Here is a 26,106-nt window from a genome sequence, read left to right on the forward strand (position 1 = left end):
AAGTGTGTGCATGTATATGTATACGGATTTTGATCTGAAACCTTTGAAGTAAATTATTATATTTAAGTAAATTTACAATATACTCCAACATGTTTCCTCTGCAGATTGCAAAAAGTGATTTCTGAAGAAAAAAAAAACAGAGTGTCAGCTCAAAAAAGGAAAGAGAAGAAACAGCTCAAACATGAACCATTAGTCACAGCAACACCATCGTCTAATTTGGAGCACTAGGCTTTTGAAAGACACAGCCCATGTTGTAATTACTCCTTATCGCACGCTTTCAAATGGCCTTGTTGATATAGTGTGTCTCGTACACTCGCGTTCGCATTCCCATAATGATACATGATTTGGCTTAGTATTTCAGTGCTTACAATGACTGGGGGAAAGCAAAGGCACCAACTAATTGTTAAACTGAACTGGAGGGCTATTAAGACCCCAATTGTACAGCTCTTCAAAATGGTAGTCTATTATTTCTGCATGAATGGCCCTGCGCTATGCAAACTTATAACAGACTGCAACTCCCCAGTCAAATGAAAGCCTTTCGCTAAAATTGTTTTTATAGTAAATATGAAACATATACAATAAAATAAATATTTACAGATTTTTTTAGCCAAACAGCGGTCACCGTGTTATTTGGGGCTGATTCCTTTTTTGTTTCTGATGCAGTCCAAACCACTCAACCTAATGACAGTTAATTACAGTGAAACGTAAAATGAAGCAAATTCAACCTCTGTATCATTGCTGCCGGTATGGTATGCAAAACATAACGTATTCACACCATAAAACCTCAAAGGGAAGAAAAGAAATAAAGGCTTGCGCAACCAAAACTTAACATTCAAATGACATAACCAAAGCGTTGTCTGTAATAACCGTTTCACTGTTTATCATTTTGCTTCTGGGAATGTTGCTGACTCCTGTGTTCTGTGCTATAGACATGAAAGTGCCTTCTTGGTGTACTTTAGTCTTTTTGGCCTGATTTGTTTTGAGCAAGGTTTTGCTTAAAAATTCACTTCAAAATGATGCCATCTCACGCCTGACGTTATGTCACAAGTCACCTTCGGCACACTATTTTTCACACGCATTACATCACCGACTCTCACTTGAAGTTGCAAAAATATGCCACGCAAGTTTGAAAATTACAACCTTGCCCTATTTAAATGGCCTCCATTCCTCACACGGTACATTAACGTCATTCAGACGCGGGGATGAGCTGTCCTCTGTTGTGCTGGCACCGCGCATGAAATGAATAGGAATGGGAGAGTACGTGTGCAGTGTCCATCTGCAGGGAGTCTGCAGCGCTACCTGGAAATGGCTCAGTGGGTGGTGTTTTGAAGGGGGGGGGGGGTTGCTCAGCCATTACAATAAAACTCTCAGATCCACATATATAACTCCTTGTGTGAGGCGGTTTGGGAATCATTTGCGCTGCATTCAAAGGCCGAAATATGAATCATCTGCATCTGAGCTGGGAAAACAAATAAACAGATCTAAAGGAAAGGATTCTGCACTGTGTTTAGTCATCTATCAGCGTGACAGATGGCGTGGTCAGTGACACTCACAGGAAATAAAATCTGAGGTCAAAACGATAGAGGCGGTGGATAAGGGTGTTTGTTCCCCCGGCCCCAGGATTGCACTGATCTCAGGTCAGCTCATGTCCCCCTCCACAGATCCACACATCGCCACTGCTATTTTCACATTTCACTATACAGCAGTTTCCAAATAATATCAAACGACAATGAAAAAATTCTCCAAATCCCAGATAAGCCTTTTCAAAACCTACATTCACTTAAACATGTTTTCGCAGTGACTGTCATTGTTAGGTTGTCTAATTTTAAGTACACACCAGTCTGGAATAATAAAGGCTTTGCTCTGGCCTTGTGACCTACTTTTCTAGCAACACAAAAAAAATGAAAGAAAAAGAAAAAAGTAGTAAAAACAAGTCAATTTCAAAATCAGAACCATTTAACTTAATGACCATATTAACATGAACATAAACGACTTGGGAGACTACGAAATCATTTTGATGATTGTGCGTTTGGGAACACTAATGCCTTTTTGTTGGTTAAGATGCATGGCTGCCCATGTGATGCACTCATGATCCCTCTTATGTGTCACAACTACTCATTAATGCACATCACAGTCGCAGAGTCAATGCTGGGAGCTTTGAACCACTGCCAGAACGAGAAGTTCTGCTAATAGAACTTTGACCTCTAAACTTATAACTTCAACCTTCATTTAAATCTAGAATCCCATTGTGTGTATGTGTGTGTGTGTGTGTGTTTTAACATGCCTTCCCCCTGCCCCCACCCCCTGTGCTAAATGCTGCACAACGCCACTGTTGAAAGGGAAGAGAAAAAAAAGATTAATCAGTATCTTGCTCTAAAAATACCCAACTGAGCAGTTCACATGCTGTTGAAGTTCCTCTTAAAGCAGATTTGCTATAGCTGCTGTGCTTATTGGCTATTGTTTAGACTGAAAAAAAATCCCCTTTCAAGGATTATTAATAATGTGATGTTAAAAGCACAAGGCTGCGCTAAATACAGTACTCCGTGTGCCATTTAAGAACATTACGTAATACAGGAACTCAAATATGCTAACCTTCAAACATTCATATTTAATTTTACAGACAGCATTAAATGAAACTAAATGGGCCGGGCTTTCAAATGCAAACAATCTGCTTAGCATAAGAACCAAGTGGAAGAACACTGAGCCGTACGTTATTAATTACTGGAAAAATACCGCGCGCTGTCTTCACCTCACCGCCACGTCTGTAAACTGGAATAAACGTCTTTTGCGCAAAACGTTCTCCAAATGTCCTCCTAAAATCTGAAACGTATTTTGCTGGGGAACAAGGACCGGAGTGGGGACAGTACGCGGCCCTCTGTTCAATAACAGTGACCTCCGTGTACTTTCACATTCGGGTCCGCGACTATGGGCTACAAGAAAAATGACTTATAGCTCCAGTTACGGAAACAGCATGCGGACCTTAAACAAATAACAGCGCGAAAGAGATTCGGACAGAACCGTGTGCCAAATGAGGAGGAAGAACGAACGGTTTACAAAAGGTTAGATTAAATTGCAATTCCAAGCCGTGTCACGCGGCCAGCGACGGGGGGGCCCCCGGTATAATAACATCTTTAAACGTGACACCGTCTATCAACATCCATCTCAATATTCCGTTCAGGCAAGAAGCTTCTTCTGGGGGCCAGCATGGAGGGCCTGTGCCCCACTCCACCACTCTCACATTCCTAAAAGCCTCGCTGAGACGGAATAATGACTAACTGTGTACTAAGGAGGGGAGGGGGGGGGGGACACACATAAATAAATAAATAATGAAAACAAAGGAATTCAGCCTGTAATAGGGAAGTAATGTTTTCCCGATGGCGCACAAAGAAGTCCTTGAAACACTATTTGCTTTAAACCTATTATCAGATATTTTTGTGTGTTCTTTCAGATCCATGTACTCAGACTCATTAAATGTTTATGGGGAAAGGCGCACGGACGTCAGCCTGGTAATAAATCATCGACGCTCCAAAGTCGCTCGCATGCGGCAAACAACCCCGGCAAATCAGCCGGCATGTAACCTTACAAAGAGTTAGATGAGAATCGAAAATAATAATTAAATGCTGCATCAGGCTTTAAGTGACATTTTATTTCAGACTCAAGTATATGAAGCGGATTTTTTATTGCTGGTAAAAAAAAAATAAAAAATAAAAAAGAGATTCTGAGCCCTGAAAGGAAGGTTCCATTTTTTTGGCATGAATTATTTATTTTCCTTGTAAGTAGTCTACTGGGGATACAGGAGACTAAAAATCAAGCTCAATATTTTCTTTCTGGGTGCAGTATTCCAAATCAATGCACATCATAGGAGCATTTCTTAAGTTACTTAATAACAACAGAAAAAAAGCTATTCAAGTGTTGACATGTAGTGTTCTTTCTTGAAAGCAAAGCAATACTTTTGAACAAGAAGCGTCGGCTCTCCATCTCCCGAGGATTTATTGCCAAGAATGAGCTCTTTGACTAAAGAGAGCCAGGAGCATAATTAGTCCAAATCACAGAGGAGCACACTAAAAATAACAGCACAACCTCAAATGTCAAACCTAACAGATAATCCATTCCTGCAAAGCAAATGTGAGTTATTGTTATTTCATAAAAAGACATAAGCACACATGCATTCACATGCATACTCTCTCTCTCTCTCTCTCACACACACACACAGACACACAAATATGGCTTAGTGTGACATTATAAAAACAGTGACATTATATGATATCCTTACGTATCTGACAGGATCAACAGAGAGGCTCCAGAGAGTTCCCATGTTCACACAGAGGTTGAATTCAATTAAGTTTCGCAATCCAAGAGAGATTGCTTTCACCGCTGCTTCGTTCACAGACAATTGTTGGGTTATGCTGATTACATCATCCCTTACTCTGAACTTAACAATGCTCGGTCTCCTACACAGCAGGTTCTGAGCACTTTAATAATGTATTTCATATAACTCATAGCTGTCAGAGGGCTCAACGGCAGAGGCCCCAAGCAGCATTAGGGGAAATAATAGCAATTTGGTTTTAATTTGACAGAATGCATTACAAACAGTTACTGGAAATTTTACACAGCCACCTCCTCTCAGAAGTCCTCTCAGCTGGGAAATTGTCAGCCTGAATTTCACACACAGCACATATTCATAGCAACGGCATGACACAAATAAAAGAACACCTAGGGGATTGTGGGAAGGTCAATGTTCAACAATGATGGATTTTTAAACTCCTTTCAAGGAAAAAAACCTGGTGCCGGTTGTCCAAAATGACTCAGAAATCAGAAAAACTTTAATTGAAACGTAAAAGGCTCCCGTAAATCAGATCGCTGTGTAGACAAATAACTGTATTTTTTCAGTCTCTTGCTACACGGATTGTCCTTCATGCAGGGACCTGGAAAACAATGCTTTGAATGTCACCCCTGTTGGCCTTCAGAACGTACTCCCAACAACTGGAAATCATCACACAGGGGGAACGAGTACCTTGAAATGATTTGGCATTTAAGAAATTTAAGCTAAGCGTTGTAGAATTAATTTGAAGTGATAAAAACACACCCTGCAGACATATTGGACTAGCCACAAATAACATGTGCACACTTTTATTTGAAACCTCTCTACACTCACTGAGAGCTGTTTCTCATGGCTGCCCGCAGACGGGGGACTGTAATAACATGCATCTGGATGCTCTGCATGTTATTCATTAATAAATAAGGGATTAGTACACCTCTCTGTCGTAATCATACAAATACCACTCAGGAGGAACACATTTGCGGATTTTAAAATGTTTCGCCTTGAGAAAAATAGTTAACTGTATGGAAGAGCTGTGCCCTTAAAAAAATAAATAAATAAATAAATATTTCACCTTCAATATATTCAGCATATATTTCAGCTTTGCGATTTCTCTTTGAATTCTTAATCTGCTGCATGGATGAGGCATCTGGCTATCAGAATACAAAGAAAAAACTCTGTAGTAGTAGTAGTAATGCGATCCAGACTGAGAGATGAGTGAAAAAGTGAGTATCACAAATCATTAGATGTAACATAGCAAAGGGTAAATGAAAAGATACAGCATGAGCTAAATCTTGGGCAAGCGTTTCACAAAGACAGCAGCAAAAGCCAAGATTTAATGCCATGTCTCATTTTCGGAATACTGCAAATGATCAGAACACGCAATTTCTTAGCAGCTCTAATTATGTGGTGCACACACAGAAAACAGTGTTTATTATATATTCGGTTTTCTTAAGTGTTCATACAATCTCTGCTAGAGTATATTAGATGATTATACTGTATCATTTATATTCAGGAATGTCCATCCTTCCACAGCACTGCAGAAATAGATCTGTTTGGAACATCTGGATATCATTAATAACCTGCATTAAATCCACCCAAGCCAAATACAAGAAAGGTCTCTAGTGGAATTCTGAAAATGTTCCCACTTTAGCAAATGCTTATGTTTTGTGAAATGCAAACAGCACCATTTCAAACAAACAAACCACCAGCATTTAATTTTTTTTCCAAGGGGAAACTAGGACAATTTCATATCCTATGCGGTCAACAGAAACACATGCTATAAATAGAAAAAAAGGATTTGCTGCAAACGTGTAGCAACTCCAAAATTATTAAATCAGATTTTAAAATACTTTGTTTATTTCAGTGACAATGCTTGGCAAACGTACAAACCTGCAAGCGCAACTGGAGAAAAGGTAATTCTCTCTCACGTTGCTTAATTCACTGTGAGGGAATAATAGCTTACAGAGTACTGCCTGATGTTTCCCAATATTCTAAATGCTAACCTTCCACACACCAAATGATAAATCTTTTCCCAGTATCTAATTATTCAACTGTTCCATGAGACACATGTTCTCACCAGAGAGGCTCGCCCACTTCCTTGTAGGTTCCCAGAGCCTTGCTGTTCTCTAGAAGGCACTGCATATTTTTGACGTTGCCTGGAAATACCAATATTATGCTGAATAATTCCCTTCAGACGAGAGCTCGATCCTCAGAATATTTTAATAAGCATACACCGTTCCTTTCTGCCTCTTAAAACACAGCCTCTGCAATTACGGCAGAGGCACACAGATAGAATTGCTGAGATCCGCAACAGAAATAACAGAGTGTTGCTTTTCATGGGGAAAGAAATGACCCATTTTCATTGCAATGTTTGTGGTAAACATACCTACAGAACAGAATGAGACAAGAAATAAAATCAGAATGTGGGCCGCACTCTGAAAGCTAAGGCCGGTCGGGGCACGAGAGTAAATGTAATATTGCAATAATGTGATTTATGGAGGGGCAAATTATCAGCACTCCTCAGAATAAAAGCTTGAACAGAAGGCCTCTTGATAGTTAATAACAAAGCCTTCCTTTGTCTTGTGGATCTTTTCCATTAGCCAACCGGACAACATTAATTCACCCTCCATTGTTATGCACAAATCACACTAAGATAAAACACAACACCATTCTCATCGTGGGAGCCTGCTCTGGAGAGAGTCTTAACTGTTTAAGTTACCAAGTAAACAAGCTGTGCTAATCAAATAAGTTTGTTCCTAATCATTTCTGTGTACATTAAACTCACACGCAGACATTTCTTCAAATATGGAGCGAACTCAAGATGAAGTGTGAGAAAACATCACAAATAACACTGACTACTGAAAACAAGGCTCAGGAATACTTGAACTGACTGCCCCCAGTATACAACTTGATTACTGTAATTATAAATGATAAGCAACAGCTTAATAACAAACTACTTTTCTCACTCAAAGTAATGAGACATGTCAGTAGTTTACTTTCATCTAATTTTACAGATTACATGAAAATCTGAATGTAAAAAAATGAAAAGCCTTGGCTTTGAATTCTGTCCTTAAATGGAAAAGAAACAGGAAATGATTCAGGGATTGAAAAATGGCAGAGCAATTACATGCATCAGCTTGGAAATTCTGTTCAATAATTCACCAGTCCCTCCATTACACTTATAAACAGTTTCTTCATTCCCTGGAATTGACTCATCATCCTACAGTATAGCTGGACTCTGTCAGACTCAGAGCGGGAAGTTACTGCTGTCTGGAGCGGGAACCCAACTCTCACCAGTGTTTCTTCCCTGCTAGGTGTAAATATGGAGAGGATGTACTTGAAATTTGTGGAGGCTGACGATGAGGAATGCACCGCCAATAGTGTCGAAAAGCTGTTGTAAGGAGCTCTGTGAATTCCAAAGGTCAGGGTCAGCTCCTCCAAACAGCGTAAACACAGGGCTCTCCTGCCAGTTATTGAGCGAGATTACCGCTCCTCACCCACCTGGCACGGTGCCCAATAAAGCATGGATTAGGCTTCAGTGAATTTACAACCCGCTCATTTCCTTAAGAGAAAAATGGAAGGGGGTGGGGAGAAAAAAGCACATGTGTTCAAAGAGGCTACAACTGTACTCTCCCCATGGCACTTCCCTTTAGAAAAGTGATGGGAGTGAAAAAGAAAACCTGCTTGACTCTGAGGAGCAGTCCTTGGATTACAAGAAACATGTAAGAATGCAAGGCTGCAAGCTGCTATTCATACCATACTTCCTTAGTACAAGGCAATGGCGCTCTTTCTTGTCTTTCTAAAATTCTATAATGTGCTGGCTCGCTCTCTCTCAAAATCTTTGGACTTCATTTCGCCATTGCTATGTTATACGGTTCAAAAAGCAGGATGTTGGAGCTCTCTAAAAGCAGGGGATTTTTTCCGCCAAGTAACCGTCATTCCAAGCATAAAAAAGAGCTTCAAGTATTTTTTTTTTTTTTTTTTTGGTCTCGGTTGTGTTTCACATCCAAAATAAAATCAGTCCCTATGTAATAAATACAACATATGGTAACTCTTGCAAGAACGGTGACTTCATACCTTGAGACCAAGCCCTAATAAATAATCCAGTCTACTGTAGTAACTGAAGTACTGTTATTGTACTGGAATCCCTTTTCACTTGTTGGAGCACTTTATAAAACTCGGTTGAGGCATAAAAGCTGAAATGCATCTATATCAATCAATGTAACTGGCTCACATCCAGTGAGTCCTAGCATTTTGCTACATTTTAATTTGCATATCAAAGGCTTCCCTGTATTGGTAGAACATTTGAAGATAATTAACAATTTCAGCAATGGTGTTGCAATGACTAAGCCCTGCTGTTCACCTCAGTTTCCTTCCTGTCCATATTTGGGTTTGTCAGACATTCTCTGTTTGCCGCTTAAAACTGCTGTTCCCTGTCCACTGAGTGTGCCTGCTTGTCTAAGCTGGTTCTCCTCTAGTGGTCATTCACTGCTCACATTAGGGGGGGGGTGATATTCCTTTAACACAGTAAAACCCAGCTAGTAAAACCAACATTAATTAGATGTTTGTTGTAATCCTTCTAAGAGAACCCTGAGCTAAAGCACAGAATCCTCCTGTTGTGTGTCAGCGGCACTCCTTTTTTTCCAAGTGTTTGAGGGGTCAAAGATCACTGGCTACAAGATGTAATTATACCAGTGATGTGATGTTCTCTAATGAACAAGCCTCCACGTAGATAGCGGTGTCCTCTTTTAAAAAGTTATGAAGATACCCCATGGGATTCCTGCGGTCAGCACCATCATGACTTGATGCCAGTGAGCGACTTTTTTCCCCCTGATCTGCTGACCGCAGTGACGTGGCCAAAAACGCTTTCATCGGCCAAATTTCCGTTACTCCTAAGAAATTACGGCTCAGAGCTAACAGTCTTGTACGTGATTCCCAAACACACACACTGACATCCGCTTCAATGATCCAACCTTTGGCTCTTCCTCAAACACCACTGTACTCTAGGGCTTCCATCAAGACCGAGTTCCCCTGCCGTTGGTCTAATTCAACAATTCCCACAGTCGGGGTGTCTTTCAACAGTCCTGCCTGTAACATTTCAACTTTTAATTTAATGGGATGCCAACCCCACTACTGGGGTCCTGGGTTCCCAAGTAGCATTCTAGGGCTCTTACCGAATTCATCACAGATGCTCTCGTTCTCGATGAGGGTAGGATGGTCGAAGGTGTCCCGGCAATACAGGATCTGGGTGTTGTTGCTGAGAGCGGCGATGCCGCCCAGTGCCAGCACCACGTGGTCCGTGAGCAGGGAGGAGGGCCGTTCCCGCAGCCGGGCGATGACGGAACGGTACCGACAGTACTGTGGGTAGCTAAGAACCAGCACTTTCCGTTCCTCACCGTCGTCTCCTGCAGGGGGGGGGGGGACACAGGGACGGCAGTTAAAAAAAAATCGTTTCTCATGGAACAGGGCCATCTCGTCGCTTTCAAACTGCCAATTTGCCGTATGTTTTAAACAAACGATCAACTGAGGGCCGAGCCGTGTACAATATGCAGCGTGGACCTGGGGGATATTACCTATTACCTGCCACCAGACAGCTGTTTGGACATGATGGCTCTCCGCAAGGACTGGCAGTGTAAAAATATCTGGGAAGCAAGCCATGTCATTCAGCGCAGACAGATCAGAGCATAGCACATGGGTCCTTCTGTCCTGCACTGAGTCACAAAAATCCTTCTGCTTAACCACGATCATCACACCCAAACCTAAATTAAGTCAGCTAATAAATCATCATACACGATCACATGACACACTGCGCAGTTTTAGATGTCCTAGTGCTGTTCCCTCTACATTTTTTTAACTGCCATTCCTCTGCAATTGTTTGGCCGCTTCAGCCTGTATAAAGCCAGAGCCGAGAAATCATAAAACACAATCCACTCCACACAGTCAAAAGTGAGTTCACATCTGTCACTGCGGTCAGAATCTATCCTTGTCAAGAGCTGTCGGCCAGAGAGCTATGTAAAAGCTGACAAACAGCATGCCACTCAGGGAAACAGAATGCTGAAAATTGCCTTGTTTCGGGGGGAAGGGAACATCAAATCACTGAAGACTTTGTAACACCAAGGCACTTGTCACTGGTGATCTCCATCGTGCTCCCCGGCCTACCAAACTCAGAGGTGCAGAGGGCGATTTTCAAAATCTTCCTCAAATTACCTTCATTACATTTTCTGCGAGGCAAGACATAAAACACCCGGGTTGCATAACACAGGCCATTATGTATTTTGGTGTATGGCTGTTGCAACATAGATCATTTTCAAATGAACTTCCTGCACTCCATTCAGACTGACAGGCCAATAAAATGCCAGAGATGAACAAACAGGGCTTAAACCTCATATAGAGCTTTTACAGCATATATCATAACTGCATCAATGCCACACATCTGTGCGTGCACACTCGCAGACAAACGCACACACCGTTATATGAGGCGCCTGGCTCATCTCAGACTTTGTCAATGTTATGACTCTATTCTAATATTCTTTTCAGAAATGATAACCAGCGGTGTCTGTATCATGCCGAATAAACTCCCAGTTAATGCCCAGTGGATTCACAGCTCCTGTGCTTCCCATATGTGGAAAGGAATGCAGCATCACATTGTTTTCCACTGTAGGTCTTACAGCCGCATTAGTAAGGACTAATCTTGTATGGTCTGTCTTGCCGGCCTTGTTGAAACGCCAGTGTTAAATATACCATCTGTCCAAATGCGGAGGATGCATCATTTCGCTTTCACATGATAAAATGAAATATTTTAGCAAAGACCAAGTTTGGTACTGTCCTATATACACAGATTGTGAGGGCCATGTGCTGTGTGTGTGTGTGTTTATGTGTATACTCCCTTTTTCTTTCTATATTTATATATACACAAAATAAATATACTATTTATATATATATATATATATATATATATATATATATATATATATACATATACTATATGCATATATACTATACTATAAAATATACTATACGCACACACACACACACACACACACACACACACACACACACACAAATGCAGATAAAAGTCCATCCCATTTTGTCATGCCATTGATCAACTTTTCAGTTTTTCAACATTTGCCTATTCATTTAAGATTCCTCGGGGCGCTGTGGTTTCCAATGGCACAATTTCTCCTTCACGTTTCACTGACTCATTCTTCAACGAAATGGAACCTCTCTGGGCTCCTCTGAAAAAAATCCCTGACAACAAACACACCTTCTCCCCTCACAGGCGATTGGTGCATCTGAAGTCGGTTTCAGAATGCCCGGGATTTTATGAGCTACAATAGTCCTGCTAATCTTACCAGGAGCCTTCATCCATTATACTGATTGCATTTGCTTTGGGCAAAGATGAGACCAGAGAGGAGGGCAGTAACCAAAGCCCGCTCTGCTTCATAGCCATTTTGTTAATAAAATCTACCCTTTTTAAATAAAGGAATCCTTATCTCAGCAATTTAATTGGTTGGGGCCGCACTATCATTAGAGAGCAGAGAAAATCACATTAGGCAATTTTCCTTTAATACTCTTGACAAGCGGCCTTTGTCGAGAAAACAGGTATGCACTGATTGGTTGCAAAATCAACCTTTCAAATCTGCTTGACTAAGCTTCACGATGTCTTATCAGATCAGGATGAATGAACTCCCCAATTCAGAACCATGTCAATATTCTCCTGGTTTAAGGTTCAGACCTTCCAGCAGAATGTCTAGACAACTGTGGGAATATTTATACAGTGAATTTCAGCCAGCACCTGGTTTTATCAGGCAGCATGATCCAATAATAAAAAAACAAGACATCATAAGACAATCATCAATCATCATTTTACAGTTTAAAAATAAAATGTGAAAATATTACATCACTTTACTCCATATACCAATGACAGACTTGCATCAGTAACGCAAAGGTTAAAACAAGGACAAAGATATTGTTGTTGATTTTCAAGTATTCAAAATGAGAGTAAAAAGGCATATTGATCCCTATCTCTCCCTGTGGCATTGAATGTCATGTTACATCATGGGAGCTGGGGGGGCGGAAGGGGGAAGGGCGTTAAGCGGGGAAAACAAACACAAATCTACTAATTGCCCAACTCTGTATCAGGAACCTTCACACACTACAGATATAATGTGCAAAAAACACTGCTGGGCCTAAACTGTTACATACTGTAATAACACTGAAACACAAAGGAACACACCTCCCCAAACAAAACCAAAAAATAATTGTGATTTATGACTGTAAGGCACACTGCTTCTAAGTACCAGCAGTGGTTACCAGGAAGACCTTATCACTATGCTCACAGTTGAAAACAAAAATGGAAAAATATAAACACAGATGCAACCCTGTTCTTTTTGTGGCACTCGGTACAGTTGGCAACTACAAGTTTTGACCATAAGGACTTCTCCAGGCAAATAATGGCATCAGCTTTGATACAGGAGATTTAAAGGAGCTACACCACTCACAATCCTCCAACTCAAGTTATTTCTCTTGTTTTGTTTTCAAAATTATTATCACTTCCTGTCATAAACGCAACCTCACCTAAAGGAGCACGAAAGTGACTCATGGCAGGTTTGGTTAGCACACAAGTAAATGAATTCACACACAATCTCAACAATCCAGATAACGTTCGATTACATCAAAAGATCCTTTGATTATCTTACTTGTTCCATATCAGCCCTGAAACATTTTTCAGATGCCAGAGCAGAGTGACTGCGCTCCTACACAAACAATTGGTCGTGTGTTCTCTCTTAATGTTACTGCGGATTTTGCATAACTTTTGAAAGTCTCACCAAATCATACACACAGGTTCCCATGAAAGACAAACACTACTGAAGGCTACTGAAATGCATTCCTCTGCCCCACCCCAACACATGGGCACTACTCAATCTCTTTTGCTTTCAGTGACTCAGTCTCAACAAACAGCATTTAATAACAACACTTTTTCCTTAAATCCTAATGGGCACATACATATTTAAGCATGTGGGCCAAAAAAAAAACTATCTTAGAAACCTGAAACATGCAAATGGAACCCACCATTTGCTACAACCTCTCGAATTACAATGAGGCATTATGTTTATGTAGAAATATATGGCCTTCAAATTAATAGTATAGTCCTCCTAATGGGCATGTTCTTTTCACTGTTGCCCTTTTAATATGATCTTAAATATCCCAGCATATTCCTATACCTGATATGGCAATATAATGCTTTACATTTGAATGTACATTGTAAAACAGACCTCAACCTCTTTTCCTCTCTCTTTGGGGGGTGGAACACTCAGCAGAACCGTGATAAAAGGGGATAAAAAAACCAACCACTATTCATGCTTTGTGAAACACAAGGAACCTTGAGATCTGAGCAGATTATGTTCAAACAAGCACAACATTTTTTCAACATGTGTAACCCAAGCTTGTGATGACTAAAGGCACGACCATTTTATTTTTGACACTGGTTTAAAAAAAGGATTTTTTTTCCCCAAAGTGATCTCTCTTTTACCCACTATCATGGATGTTAACAAGCATGAATGCACACAGGATTACTTAAGTCACAGTGATTCTAGCTTTGGTACAGTGAAATAAACATGCAACATAAAATGTACAAAGTAAAAAGAAAATTAACCAGACGAGTGCTGTTTTGAATTCAGCGAGTGGTTCTATTTGCTGTTCTGCTGTTATTGATTTCAGGGTTGCACTGTTTTCATTTCAGCAGACCCCGTTCATGCGTATAACACAGCTCCTAATAACACAAATGCATCACCCTCTTTCTGCAACATCGACAGTTTTTAACAAAAGATGTGACACAGTTAGCAGCAGGCCAACAGCTTCTCAAGCTGTTTGTCTTTATTGCACAAAAAATAGGAGCTGTCAGTAAAATATGTGAGAAGAATGTAAGGACATGCAATCTTCAGCATGTTTTGCATGGCCACTAAGGACATAAAAAATCTTTTCATATTTAAATGAATATAATAAGCTTCCACAGCTTGCATTCTTCATGCACGATGTCTGGAGCCTTGCACTTGCCCTATATTAAGACCACAAGAAAGTTCTTCTTCTGTTCAGATCTGTTCATTAGAAACCATTACGACTCCAACTAGCTTCTCTTTCACAGCATGTCTGAAACTCTTCAAAGCGTATCACATTTTTTTGCAAAGGTTACAAGAAGCCAGAGGAAACCTTCTATTGAAACTATGCGCCTGAAAACCTACTGCTCAGGTTTGTTCCTGCATTTAATTACCCAAACAGTCAAATGTGCCATTCTTCGCCCGCCTGTTACATTTGTGTGACCGCTTATTTAGAATGCCAAAAGAAACATTTTCAGGATTTAAGCGTAATGTGCTACAATTTACTGAAAACAGACGTGGGCAGAATGGCATACTCTGTTTCTCCCCAGACCACAATAACTTTACTCTTTATTTGAATCAATTTTTGTTGAAATCTAAATTGCCTTTAGCCACATTTTCCAAAATACAACCCAAATGTCAATGTAAAACACTCCCTTGATGATTTATTTTACCTCATGTTATTTTATTGCATTAGACATTCCATTCTCTAAGCCCTGTGCTTTCAGTGGGCTCCCTAGCAACCAGCCAAAGCACTGATTTTTGTATAGCTGGCACCGTTCCAGTCTTAACTGTCTGTGTTATTGATTGCTAGATTGCAAAGTTTGCGATTAATAGCTTCTGTACAACATGACAGAATTATGCAAAATTTGTCATGCCAAATTGTTCCTTTGCCTGAAGAGATTGCTGTTCAAAACAAAAATAATATATCAGACTCTGGTAGACTAAGCATATTTAGCTTGAAATACAAGAAAACCCCCCACCATACAACCACCACCACCGAATGAGCTGATAAATATCTGTAACACAAAACTGCTATTGTTTCAAACAAATGCAACGGCCAGTAAAACTGGGAGAAAAATTAGTTAATGAAGTGCTGTCAAGGTCAGCTAAGATGTGTTTTCTGTATGTATGTGTATATATAAACAGAGTTTCCATACCATGGCTTTCTACTATCTGAGCTAAAACAAATAGCATTGTTTCTCTTTTACAAATGGAAAAGGACAAAGTGCTACTCAATAATCACCACTAGAATGTACTGAGAAATGGGCTTGCCTAAAGGTGCATACTGCCAGGATAGTTGGTCAAAGAGCAGTTTTAGAACAGGATTATCCAGTTAATCTTTAACAATAAAACTTGAGCTCACTACTTCAAACACAATTCACTGAAAAAATATTTTGCACCAGCCTGTCTTAGCAAATACTGTATAGCTATAGTCTACAATAACGGCATGACACTGATAATATTGTAGGGCTCCCGTTAAGGACAGGAATAAGGAAGCAAACATAAATTTTATCTTTTGGAAGTTTTATTACTTCCATCTTATTCAAATCTAAGGCCTCATTCACGCTTTCATTTTTATTGGACTGAACACAGCATTTCACACCACTTTAGATCTTAATATACCACTACACACACTCACTGCAATATCTCAACCAGCAGAAGTCACTCTTGTTTAAACAAAGTATCAAATATGGATGGCTCTGAATACACCTCAGTTTTTTACCTAGTTTAGACTGTATACAGGTATACAAGTATTCATTGCTGAATATGTACAATTCAGGAAATAGCTAAGCTTATATTCACTAGCTCAGCTTATATTATGTTTTTCTTCATATCAGCACTAATGGAAGACCTAAGTGACATTTGATCACAAGTTTACTTTTGAAAGTAGCACATTTTATGCTGATCCAGATTGGGATTGTTTTGCTTTAGAGTGGTACGTGTTAGAGAAAATATATACACTATTGCTGACAACTACTTGTAAGGAGATGGTCCCTTTATCCAACGGCCCAATCCCCAACCATTCACCAACTCTGCCCAGTCTGTCTCTAAAAACTAAAAGGTGAACCTGAATTGAAACGCTTGCAGTGTTATCCTTGGGATTGACTTGAATTTTATCTTGCTAACCTGAAAACCAAAATATATATGCTTCTATCATCGGAAAACTGTGTATTATTCCTGAAACTATTAGCCGCAACTAGTTACACGGTCATTGACAGTTAACTATATATCCATATATTTGTAACACAAGGAGTCAATCTTTCTTTCTGAACGTCCTGAGCTAGTTCTCTCTCTGATTGCTTAAAATACACCAAAACGGTGACAATGTTCTATCACATTATCACACTCTCCATATTTTATCAGAGAGCTTTGTCTGGAGAAAGAACAAGTTGTTCAGGTTTCAAACAGAAAGAGCAATAGATCTGGATCAGTGATGTCACTTGGCTGCAAGCCGCTGTTACAGCTGTTGAATACACTCTGTTTTTCTGGCAACCAAGGAATGACTTCATATATATCCACATATATCATTAATCACATCAAAGTACAGATTTTGACCGGAGCTCCTCTTTAAGCTTGAATGTTGGAGTCTTAAAATTGTTGCAGCATTCTCATGAAGGAATCCTATTCAGCACAAGCTCAGTTTAGTCACTATGATCAGAATGTTGTTAGTCTGCTGCATTTTAGACACTGTCAGAAACGAGTGACTTCCCTATAGATTTATTTTTCATGAGACACTAAATGCATATTTTAGCTGAGCCCCACTGCAGGATGAGACAATAACAGTTCAGAGAATACAGTCCTCAGTATTTCTGATTAACCTTGCCCACAGAAATCTGCAACAAACCCTTAAAAATGGTTAACAACATCATGCGCAACATAATTTAATACTCCCGTTATGCGCCTACACAAAGCAAAGGGAGAAAATGTTATTTGAGAGGAATCAATTTCCCGCAGGCAGTAAAAATGTAAATTATAATAAGAAGTTATCATTCAGTGGGTTCCATTGTCCATTCTTGTCCACCATCACCTGATCTGCTGAAAAGCTTAAAATAAACAACAATGCAATATTCAATTTTATATGATGTACGTCAAAACAGGGGAAAAAAAAAACTATATTCATAGGCCACATTAAGGCTGAAAATACACACTTGCTGTCATTACAGATGGAAAAAAAAACACAACCAAGATGAAAGACATTTTGTGTAAGTAGAACATATGTCTCTGTGTTTTATCTCTACTCCATAGTAGATATATACTGTTTTAATGCTTGAGGTATTATTATATGCCATGGAAGGTTCTCATTATTCCAAATGTGTACTCTTGTACTATGCATATCATATAGTTCAGACACAAAAGAGCACAGCCACAGACTTCACTGATAAGACACTGAGGGGAGGCAGAACTCGCATGCAAATTGGCAGTTCTGCCAACTACTATTTAAACTCCTTATGTGCAACAAACAATTTTTTTTCTCTCCCTTCTTGTAATAAGCAATTTAAATATGCATTAACTTGGATGCAGGTGTCAAACAGATGACGAACAAATGCCAATGTCAAAGCGATTAACTTCAGCTTGTTTTGTAAAATGAAAATGAAATTCTAACAAGCCATTCTAAACAATGGATACTCTCTTTTTTTAGCATATGAGTGGGTGAAATGATTACAATTTCCAGAGAACAGGAAGAATGGCAGAGAATAATGGCATTACTCAATGAAACCAATTAAAGAGCATTTAGAATCTGACACAAAGGAGGGATTAGATGACGGCCGGGATAACAAGATGGTATATTATCAAGGCACTATTGTGCTGATTTCTTTATTTGTAGTCACTTCAAGAAGGGCCTTTTCAATTACTGTCCAAAGAATAAATCATTCATAATTCTATGGCCTGTCTAAAAGAGCATGCATATTAAACAATTTTATCAATTTTACAAGCAAGCTGGATCTTTCTTATTGTGTACAAAAATCGGTAATAAAAATCTCCAGCTGTAGATTTCATTTATCCTGTTTAGGATGGATTAAAGCAATGAGAAAATGATCTTCATGCATTTAAATGTAAACCGCTAAATGAAAATTTTGCTCACAGGCACGTACTACATGGGACAAGAATGACAGAGAGAGAGAGAGAGAGAGAGAGGGAGAAAGAGAGAGACATAGTGTGACTATGGCCCTCACCTGCATAATTAACACACCATATGTTTGATGAAGCTCTGGCATCATATCATAACTACAGTAATGAAGCTAGTGTCAATACAAAAATGGCTGAAGTAACTAATGTTGATCAGCAGTGGCTCTCCTTCACTGTGGTTCATCACTCAGGTGTAGAGGTCACAATGACAACAGCTCACAGGAGCACGGGATGAGCTGTTCGTCCCGATTGGCTGAAGGACGTCAGGGGCTGCACTCTCCTGCCACTGCCTAGGAAGAGGCGGAGCTCCAGGAAACACAGGGGCTGGGGACTAACTTACCGCCGACATGAAAATACAAGGGCTGTTAAGATGATGTCACGTCAGGTGACAAGGAGCAGAGCAGAAAATTTGTAGCAGCTCCACAGCGCACCTCCGCGCTGCCATGTTTGCAAGATCTGCAAAAACCTGCCTAATGTCTAACGGACAGACTCATCTTTATCAATGCAGCTTCAACAGAATACCACATCCTCTTAAAGACTTTTGAAGAAATATGTAGTTATGCTATCCAAAAAAAGAAGAAAAAACATCACGGCCAGCTCCTTCCCCAAGCAGTCAACTGAATAATGTAAAACCACTTCTTTTGGATATTGAGATAAGACTGCAGCTGAGATGAATCTGATTAGTGAATAATTAAATACTCATGCACACAATATTCTTCCAGCAAGCAGTTTCCTATGACTAAATAAAATGGATTAGCACACAGAATGTCATTAAAGTGCTGGTGCCAAATAAGAGATTAATTAGCCCCAGAGATGGTACTATGTTTAAGTTCCAAGATGTTTAATATTTAAGGAAGGCCTCTCAGTTTTGCAACAACCCCCCAATCTTGATGCAAAATGATTGGCTGGTGATAATAGCAGATTAGTCATCCTGACTAGATGAGGCCTGGCACAACAAACCATAAAAAGCCACATTGTATTTTTCCAAACAGGGAGAGTGCCCTCAGGTTAAAATTAACAATGCTAGTATGGCTGCCTGGAGGGGGCGGGTTACTCCATGAAGGACACTACACAACATTAACATTTAATTGAATTTCCCTTTCAAAAAAGATCTGTTTAAAAAACTGGGGAAAATCTAATAAAGCAAATAGATAAATGGAAATATTTCAGTGGAAAACTCGAGTCTTTTTTTTTCACTTTGCTGTTGGCTGTTTGGGGTCTTTTATGTTATAGGAGAAGTCACGTTAATAACTTCTCTGTTGTTTCAGACCCAGTAATGGACAGACAATAAAACTATTCATTTCCTCAAAGGTCACCCCTTGGAGACATGCACATTGTTTAACTGTCTACCAGCCCGGTTATTATTCCACAACACATTGTGCAGGGAAGAAATGCAAGCAGCTGGAAATTGCAGAAACAAAATGTAACAAAAACAAAATAAAAGTTTGCATTTGGAATCAAAAGATGATTACAACATACGTTTTCTTTTTCCTCTTTTTTTCTTCTTCGCTAAAAAGCATTCCAACATTCTTAGCAGCTAACAGAGACTTTTCCACTCCAGCTCATAATACACACACATTTAGAATTCTTGGCAGCTGTTCAGGCTTCAGTCATAAGGGAACTAATGATATGAGCAGATCAGCATGTTATAATGGACAAAAAGTCCACGTGAATGTCCAACGGGTCTGCAAATAATCATGACATGATGACTGTAAAAAAGGCGGTCTAAAAACTTGCAGCGAACACTACACCACCATACTGGTGGAGGGAGTGTAATGTGGACAAGGCAGTCGTTTAATTACTTCAGAATGTTTAGGCTTCTAGATGAGCTTAAAGGAAGTGCATTCCAGAAATACATAGTTTCTCTTTCTCTCGTATATTTTGAACAGCCGTGATAACCACAATACAGACAACTTCTGCAATCTATTATAGAAACCAGAACAAGTAACTATTTCCATCAGATCATCAATGGAAGTGTGTGTATAGACACACAAATATATATATCTACATATATATATCCATATGTGTGCGTGTGTGGGTGTGTTTGTATTTTCTTTAAGAATCTGTATTACAATATCAGACATTTCCTACACAAAATCATGCTACTGCAAAATAAAATCATCCATACTTAGAGCAGAATGTACTACCTGAGCTGCGGGTCCTACTATGTCATCTGTTTTTACTTTCCTATTACCCTACGTGCCTGTGTCAGCACAAAACACTTGGTGGAAGCCACATTCGGGCCACAGGAAAAAGCCAACACGCCAGTGAAATCCCATTGATCTCAGTTCCAAATCTGCAATATCAATGGCATTTCTGTAGCATGATGTCATCCGATCAGAGGGGTCAGCAAGCGCAGCCGGTACACATAAACGCAGTTCCTTTTGGAATGCAGAGATGCATAAGTGCTCAGTGCCAAAGACAGTTATAACTGATAAATCGCTGTTCCTTTTTTTTTTTTTTGCTTGACAGCAAGCTTGCTCGCAAATGGGACAGCCGCGACAAATCGCATCAGTCACATGGAACGGGACGGGAGAAAACACCAGTATTGCGAGATGAGCTAACACCACAGCATAAACAGCCTAAAGATGGGTCCAATATGGTTAGGAATGCGAGCACCCGGCCAAGCAAGGCTACCAACAGCCCTGCCAACGGCCGTGACTCGTGTCCACTATTTAGTAACATTATGCCGCCACTTTAGCTAACCATCATTGCTCTTCTCCTGTGGTGAGCACCGAGGCGTACGAGAGCCGGTTAAAAGCATGTTGTTTTACACCTGTTGTATTTTGCATAGGCATACTTTTGCCATGGCTACTGAGAAAAAACAGACTTCCTTTTATATTTTCGGTTTTGTTGAGCAAAATGTTTCCTCATGCGCTTAATGCACTATACACAGAAGCATTAAAAGATCCTTCTTGCTCTTCCATCTTTTTTGTTCTCTTTGGATTTACTGATGGGATTGCTAAGTGAGCATGTTATATGGAGAAAATACATTGGCAACAGCACATTCCCCAAACCTTTCATTCTCACTGCAAAACAAAATAAGTGAATGCTATCATAAACAAACAACAGAGATTGTAGACTAGCTAGAATAAGCCTTGACTGCTTCCTGGATCCTGCCTTTGCATTCTAGAGACGATGTTGTTTTCTTTTTCCCACAGTACACATGAGTATTAAAGCTGTCATGACATGCTGGTTACAAACCCATTGTGTAGATTCAGATGCTGTTATTGTGCATGTACCAAACACTCTCTGACCATGGAGGCACAGTAACTGTTGTGATTACATTACTGTCCTCCTGTTGATGTAGAACAGGGGGCTGCTCAGTTGCACGGTGGTGCAATACATTTGCTTTGGGTTGTTTTGCGCAATGTTTTTTAGTTAATTTCAGTGACCACCAAGCCTGTGATGTGCAAAAACAGCAACAACAAAAATGTCACACTTGCTTAAATTTTTAACTCAAAGTCAAGGGAAGGTGCCATGGTGGTTAGAATGAATGCCCCTGGGGTGGAATTCAGTCCCTCTGTTTTGCACAAGCTGATGGAGAGCACAGTCGGCTCTTTTGCATACAGTACAAAAAGCTTTGCAGAAAGAATTAATAGGGCCCTTAATTTTGTTTAATCACCTCAGTGCATCAATTTGAGGCAACAAATGTTTGCCTTTGGGACACGATAAGAACGGCCATTTTCATTGAACACATTGTACTGCATTTTAACTTGCTCATTTTTATCAATCACAATTTAATAAGACTTCTCTTGTGAAAAAAGTAGGACACAACTGTCCTCCTCACCTTTCAGGAAAAGCTGAGCACCTCATATGAAAGGGGATATTACCTCCAAGGTTCTACCAGGAGTACCTATGTCTCTCTTGCGATAAGCAATATTTTAGGAAATGCATGAAACATCTTGTTCCAACATGCAATTCAGCTCTCTGACCAATTATTATTTTAATTTGTATCATTTTTCGTTTGCCGAGAATAAAAGCAGAACCGCATACAAGAACTCTTACTAATTGCATACAGATTGATTTCACATTTCTCAAAATAAGGTTTTGGAATTCACATCTCAGAGCTGTAGAACATTCACAGGGATACTGGTTTTCACATAACACCATGCTTTTCTTATATTTCCCTGGGTTCAGCAACATGTTATTTAGTTTCACAGATCCAGAACAACACCAAACTTCTACTGCAAGGATCAGAACAGCTTGCTATTCACAATGGGGAGGTATTATAAACCTTCCAACAGCACTTGCTGAATTGGCATTACTTCAAATGACAGCCCAGATAAGTGTAATATTACTATTAGCCCTCCCTCTCCATGGTGACCTGAGTCTTCTGGGGGAGAATCTTTATAGCAGCACTGTCTCCCCTGAGATGGGGCTTAAATTATAACACCATTTCTTTGCTTTGCAGTAAAACCCACAATCGTACAGTGCTAGGTAGGCCAATCTCAAACACATTACTGTACCAAGGCCCACTATTAGAATAAGAACACCCAAGGACGGTGTTCGGATTTCAGGAAAACCAACAGATGAGTGCACAGAAACATCAAGTCAAGTTGTGCACCCCTGGTATTTGCCATCATCTATACTGTGACACAAGGCCACTGCTCTAGTCCCCTTCTGAGCTAGATTGCTCTTAGTGTTCACTGCTCTACAGGGTACTTAATTAGTCTCAAGCTTTATTTTAATTAAGAATAATGTTATGGTCAATGGGCAATCTCACCAACCTGGAGAAAACATTTTTATGGTCATCAAAGCTAGCCACTGCATTTTGCTTCTCTTTGTCTTTTTCTGGTTATTCATCGAAAACCTTTCCCTTAAACAACTAAACTACACTTTGATCAGGTGAGCAACTGCTGTTTCATAAACTGCTTTAATTATACCAGCATGTGTTTTACATCAAAATGAGAATTCTGATACTTCAATTAAGACTGAACCAATTTCTCCAAGCAAGCCTGGATGGCCCATTTTTATTTCAAAGTAAAATAGTACATTTTATGTGTTGAGACAAGAAATCTGGAAAAGATTCACTTGTTCCCATAAATATCGAAAACTCATTTTATGGTTTAAGATGTCACATTAAGGAACAAATTAGTTTATTCTGCATCACTGGAAAATATTATAATTTATTACATCTCTTAATAATGAATTGAATTTTACAGAAATACAAGCAGACCAACCTCAGGAAAAAAAATAGTGAGCGTGGCTATTTCATGTGGCCGTTCAATTAATGATTTATTTCCATCAGCAAAGCTGCTTTTTAAAGTCTGCTTTCTGCTGAATGATCCTTTTCTTTCTCTGGGTAACAAAGAAGAGCAAATTTAAGCTAGAGACGGCCTCTGGTACTCTGCCAGAATATTTAGCTTACCAAGCGAATTCAGAGGCGTTTTGAGTAACTGCATTTAGTGTCCTGACAACACAAACAGGCTAACATAGTCATTAAAGCACAACTTATTAACATTACAAAAACCTATACACACAAATAATAAGGTTACAAGTGGGACAGCAAATAAATCCATTAACACATTTTTCTGCCCACTATTGATTCGCATACGCAGCTGTAGCTCTATGCGCGCCTAAGTGACAAAGCATCCATTATTGATTCTTCCGTCTAATCTCTATAAGAATCTAATACAACAGCCGATTCAAGGGCAATTTAACATTTGGTTCCATGGACTGAAACAAAGCAGTATGCAAATTCCAGTAACTGGCTGAGTCAAATAAAAGCTCCATCTATTACTGTGCAGTAATAAAAGCATAAAAGCACCCACTAGATATCATGTGATGCATGCATCTAATGAGCTTGGGTTTCACTTCTAACGTGTGTGTGTGTGTGTGTGTGTGTGTGTGTGTGCGGTATATGTATGTATGTGTGTGTGTATGTGTGGCAGTACAAACCATTACAGAGACAATAAAAGAATGCAGATATTGCAGTGCTGCATGCTGGCGCAACAACAAAGCTGATTTTGTTTTGCTGACAGAATTTGCAGGATGCCAGTTCAAAGACACTAAGTATACATGCATGGAGGACAAGCTTCCCTGGCTTCAACCAGGTATCTGCTATACAGAAATGCAGCCAAAAATGACATATTTATAAGCCCATAAAGCTTACACTGCAGCTTTTACACCAAGCTGCAAAGGACTCTGCAAGAACTGAGGCATGTTAGAGATGTATAAATACATATTATATAGCTTTAAACAGCACCCTCAACTGCAGTAAAATAAATATAACCATAACCTTTCACAGTGAAATGTATTTTTGGCCTCTTCGTAACTAATCTGAGTTAAAAACCAGGATCTTCATTTTGCTGGATGTCTTCCGTCCTCTACAATATGAGCACCGTGTTGCTGAAATAGAATCTGGAAGTAACAATGAGGGTAAAAATAAAAAAGGCGGGGGCATTACTCACACTGTCTTAAGCATCTGCTGAGGTTTCAGCTTGTTTTATCTATCATTAATAAGTGTTCGTTCACTGTGTAAAATGCCCTGCTCACTCTGGCATGCATTCTGGTTCCATCTAGATCCACACACACAAAGTAAGGTACGCATTTCTGCGCGAGATTAAGGCACTATAATGGTCAGTTTGTGGTCTTGGAAAATTAATTTAGGGAGCTTTTTCCAGATGTCCACCGAGCACAAATGTCCATGCAGGGCTCAGATAATGTTTTCCGTGACACACTAACAACACAGGAGGTAAGCAGTAAGATAAAAAGAAAAGACAGTTACCCAGTTCCGCCTTCTCCTTTAAGACATCCTTGAAGTTGAGACCGCTGTTGAGAGTTGACTCCCTGTACTTCTGGAGGGCCTCCCTCTGCCCATTCTTCCCCAGATCCCTGAGCGCGGCGGGCTTGAGGGGAACGGCTCTCAGGCCACACTTCCACTGGGAGAAATCCGACACTGTCCATTTCACAAGGTCTTCTAATTTCACTATGACTTTCTCTGAGACAGCGATGAGCTCGTCCTGAAAAAAATAAAAGAGACATAATGTTAGACAGGTGGCAGGTGGCAGGTTGGCGGGGGGTGGGGGGGGGGGGTGTTGTGGTGAGACTAATGAAGCTGCCATACACACTAAGTTCCATGGCCTTGGTTTCCTGGCCAGTGGTGTATAACGATGTCAAGTGCTAGCATGATGACGCAACTGCACCAGAACTTAGGGTCGGCATTGTCGTTTTTCAGAATATTCTTATGAGCACACGCTCATCTATGGTTGGCCAAACTCAACCTAAAAACAACTCCAGTCACATTTTTCCTCACCATATCCTCTGTTTGATATGCAAACGAGGTGCGCTAAATTGTCTGAGGTGCAGAGAACTCTGGCGATTTCTACTGGCGAAACGTGCGCAATGACACATCCCCTCTCCATAAAATGAGAAGGAAGTGAATCCATGGTTTCAGACTCCCTGCAGCAAAGTCAGCATTTTTTATGATCCCAATGAGCACTCAAGGCATGTTTAGCTACCTAACGTGAACCAATTAATCCGTTTACGTTTCTTATGGGGATGTTGTTATTTCATAAGATTTCAGATGAAACAGACAGTAATCCCTTCAACACGACTGCTCTCTGCCTCCAGTCCCCAGCAGGCATAGCGAGGTAGCACCTCTTCTCTCTGCTGGAATGCAAAATGCATTGTGGGGTCTGTAAGAGACTTTCATTACCACAGAGCTAGTCATGAAACCACAAAGAGAATTTAAATTTAGCTTGTTTTATTGCTTCATCAAAAAAAGGCCCATGGGTCTGGATTCCTACTATTGTAGAGGTGAGGAACATGACACAC

The 26,106-nt window shown here is 40.0% G+C and overlaps 1 protein-coding gene across 1 annotated transcript in view; it reads right to left on the bottom strand.

The window, feature by feature from the left end:
* arid5b (AT-rich interaction domain 5B) overlaps nt 1-26,106 on the bottom strand; it is a 64,588-nt gene that overhangs the window by 31,669 nt on the left and 6,813 nt on the right. The window contains exons 3-4 of the mRNA XM_036548934.1: nt 25,058-25,292; nt 9,496-9,726 (exon numbers count right to left, since the gene is read on the bottom strand). Coding sequence (XP_036404827.1) covers nt 9,496-9,726; nt 25,058-25,292 — 466 coding nt within the window. The remainder of the gene's footprint in view (nt 1-9,495; nt 9,727-25,057; nt 25,293-26,106) is intronic.

This window comes from Megalops cyprinoides, chromosome 1, assembly GCF_013368585.1.
Source record: "Megalops cyprinoides isolate fMegCyp1 chromosome 1, fMegCyp1.pri, whole genome shotgun sequence".
Classification (NCBI taxonomy): Eukaryota; Metazoa; Chordata; class Actinopteri; order Elopiformes; family Megalopidae; genus Megalops; species Megalops cyprinoides.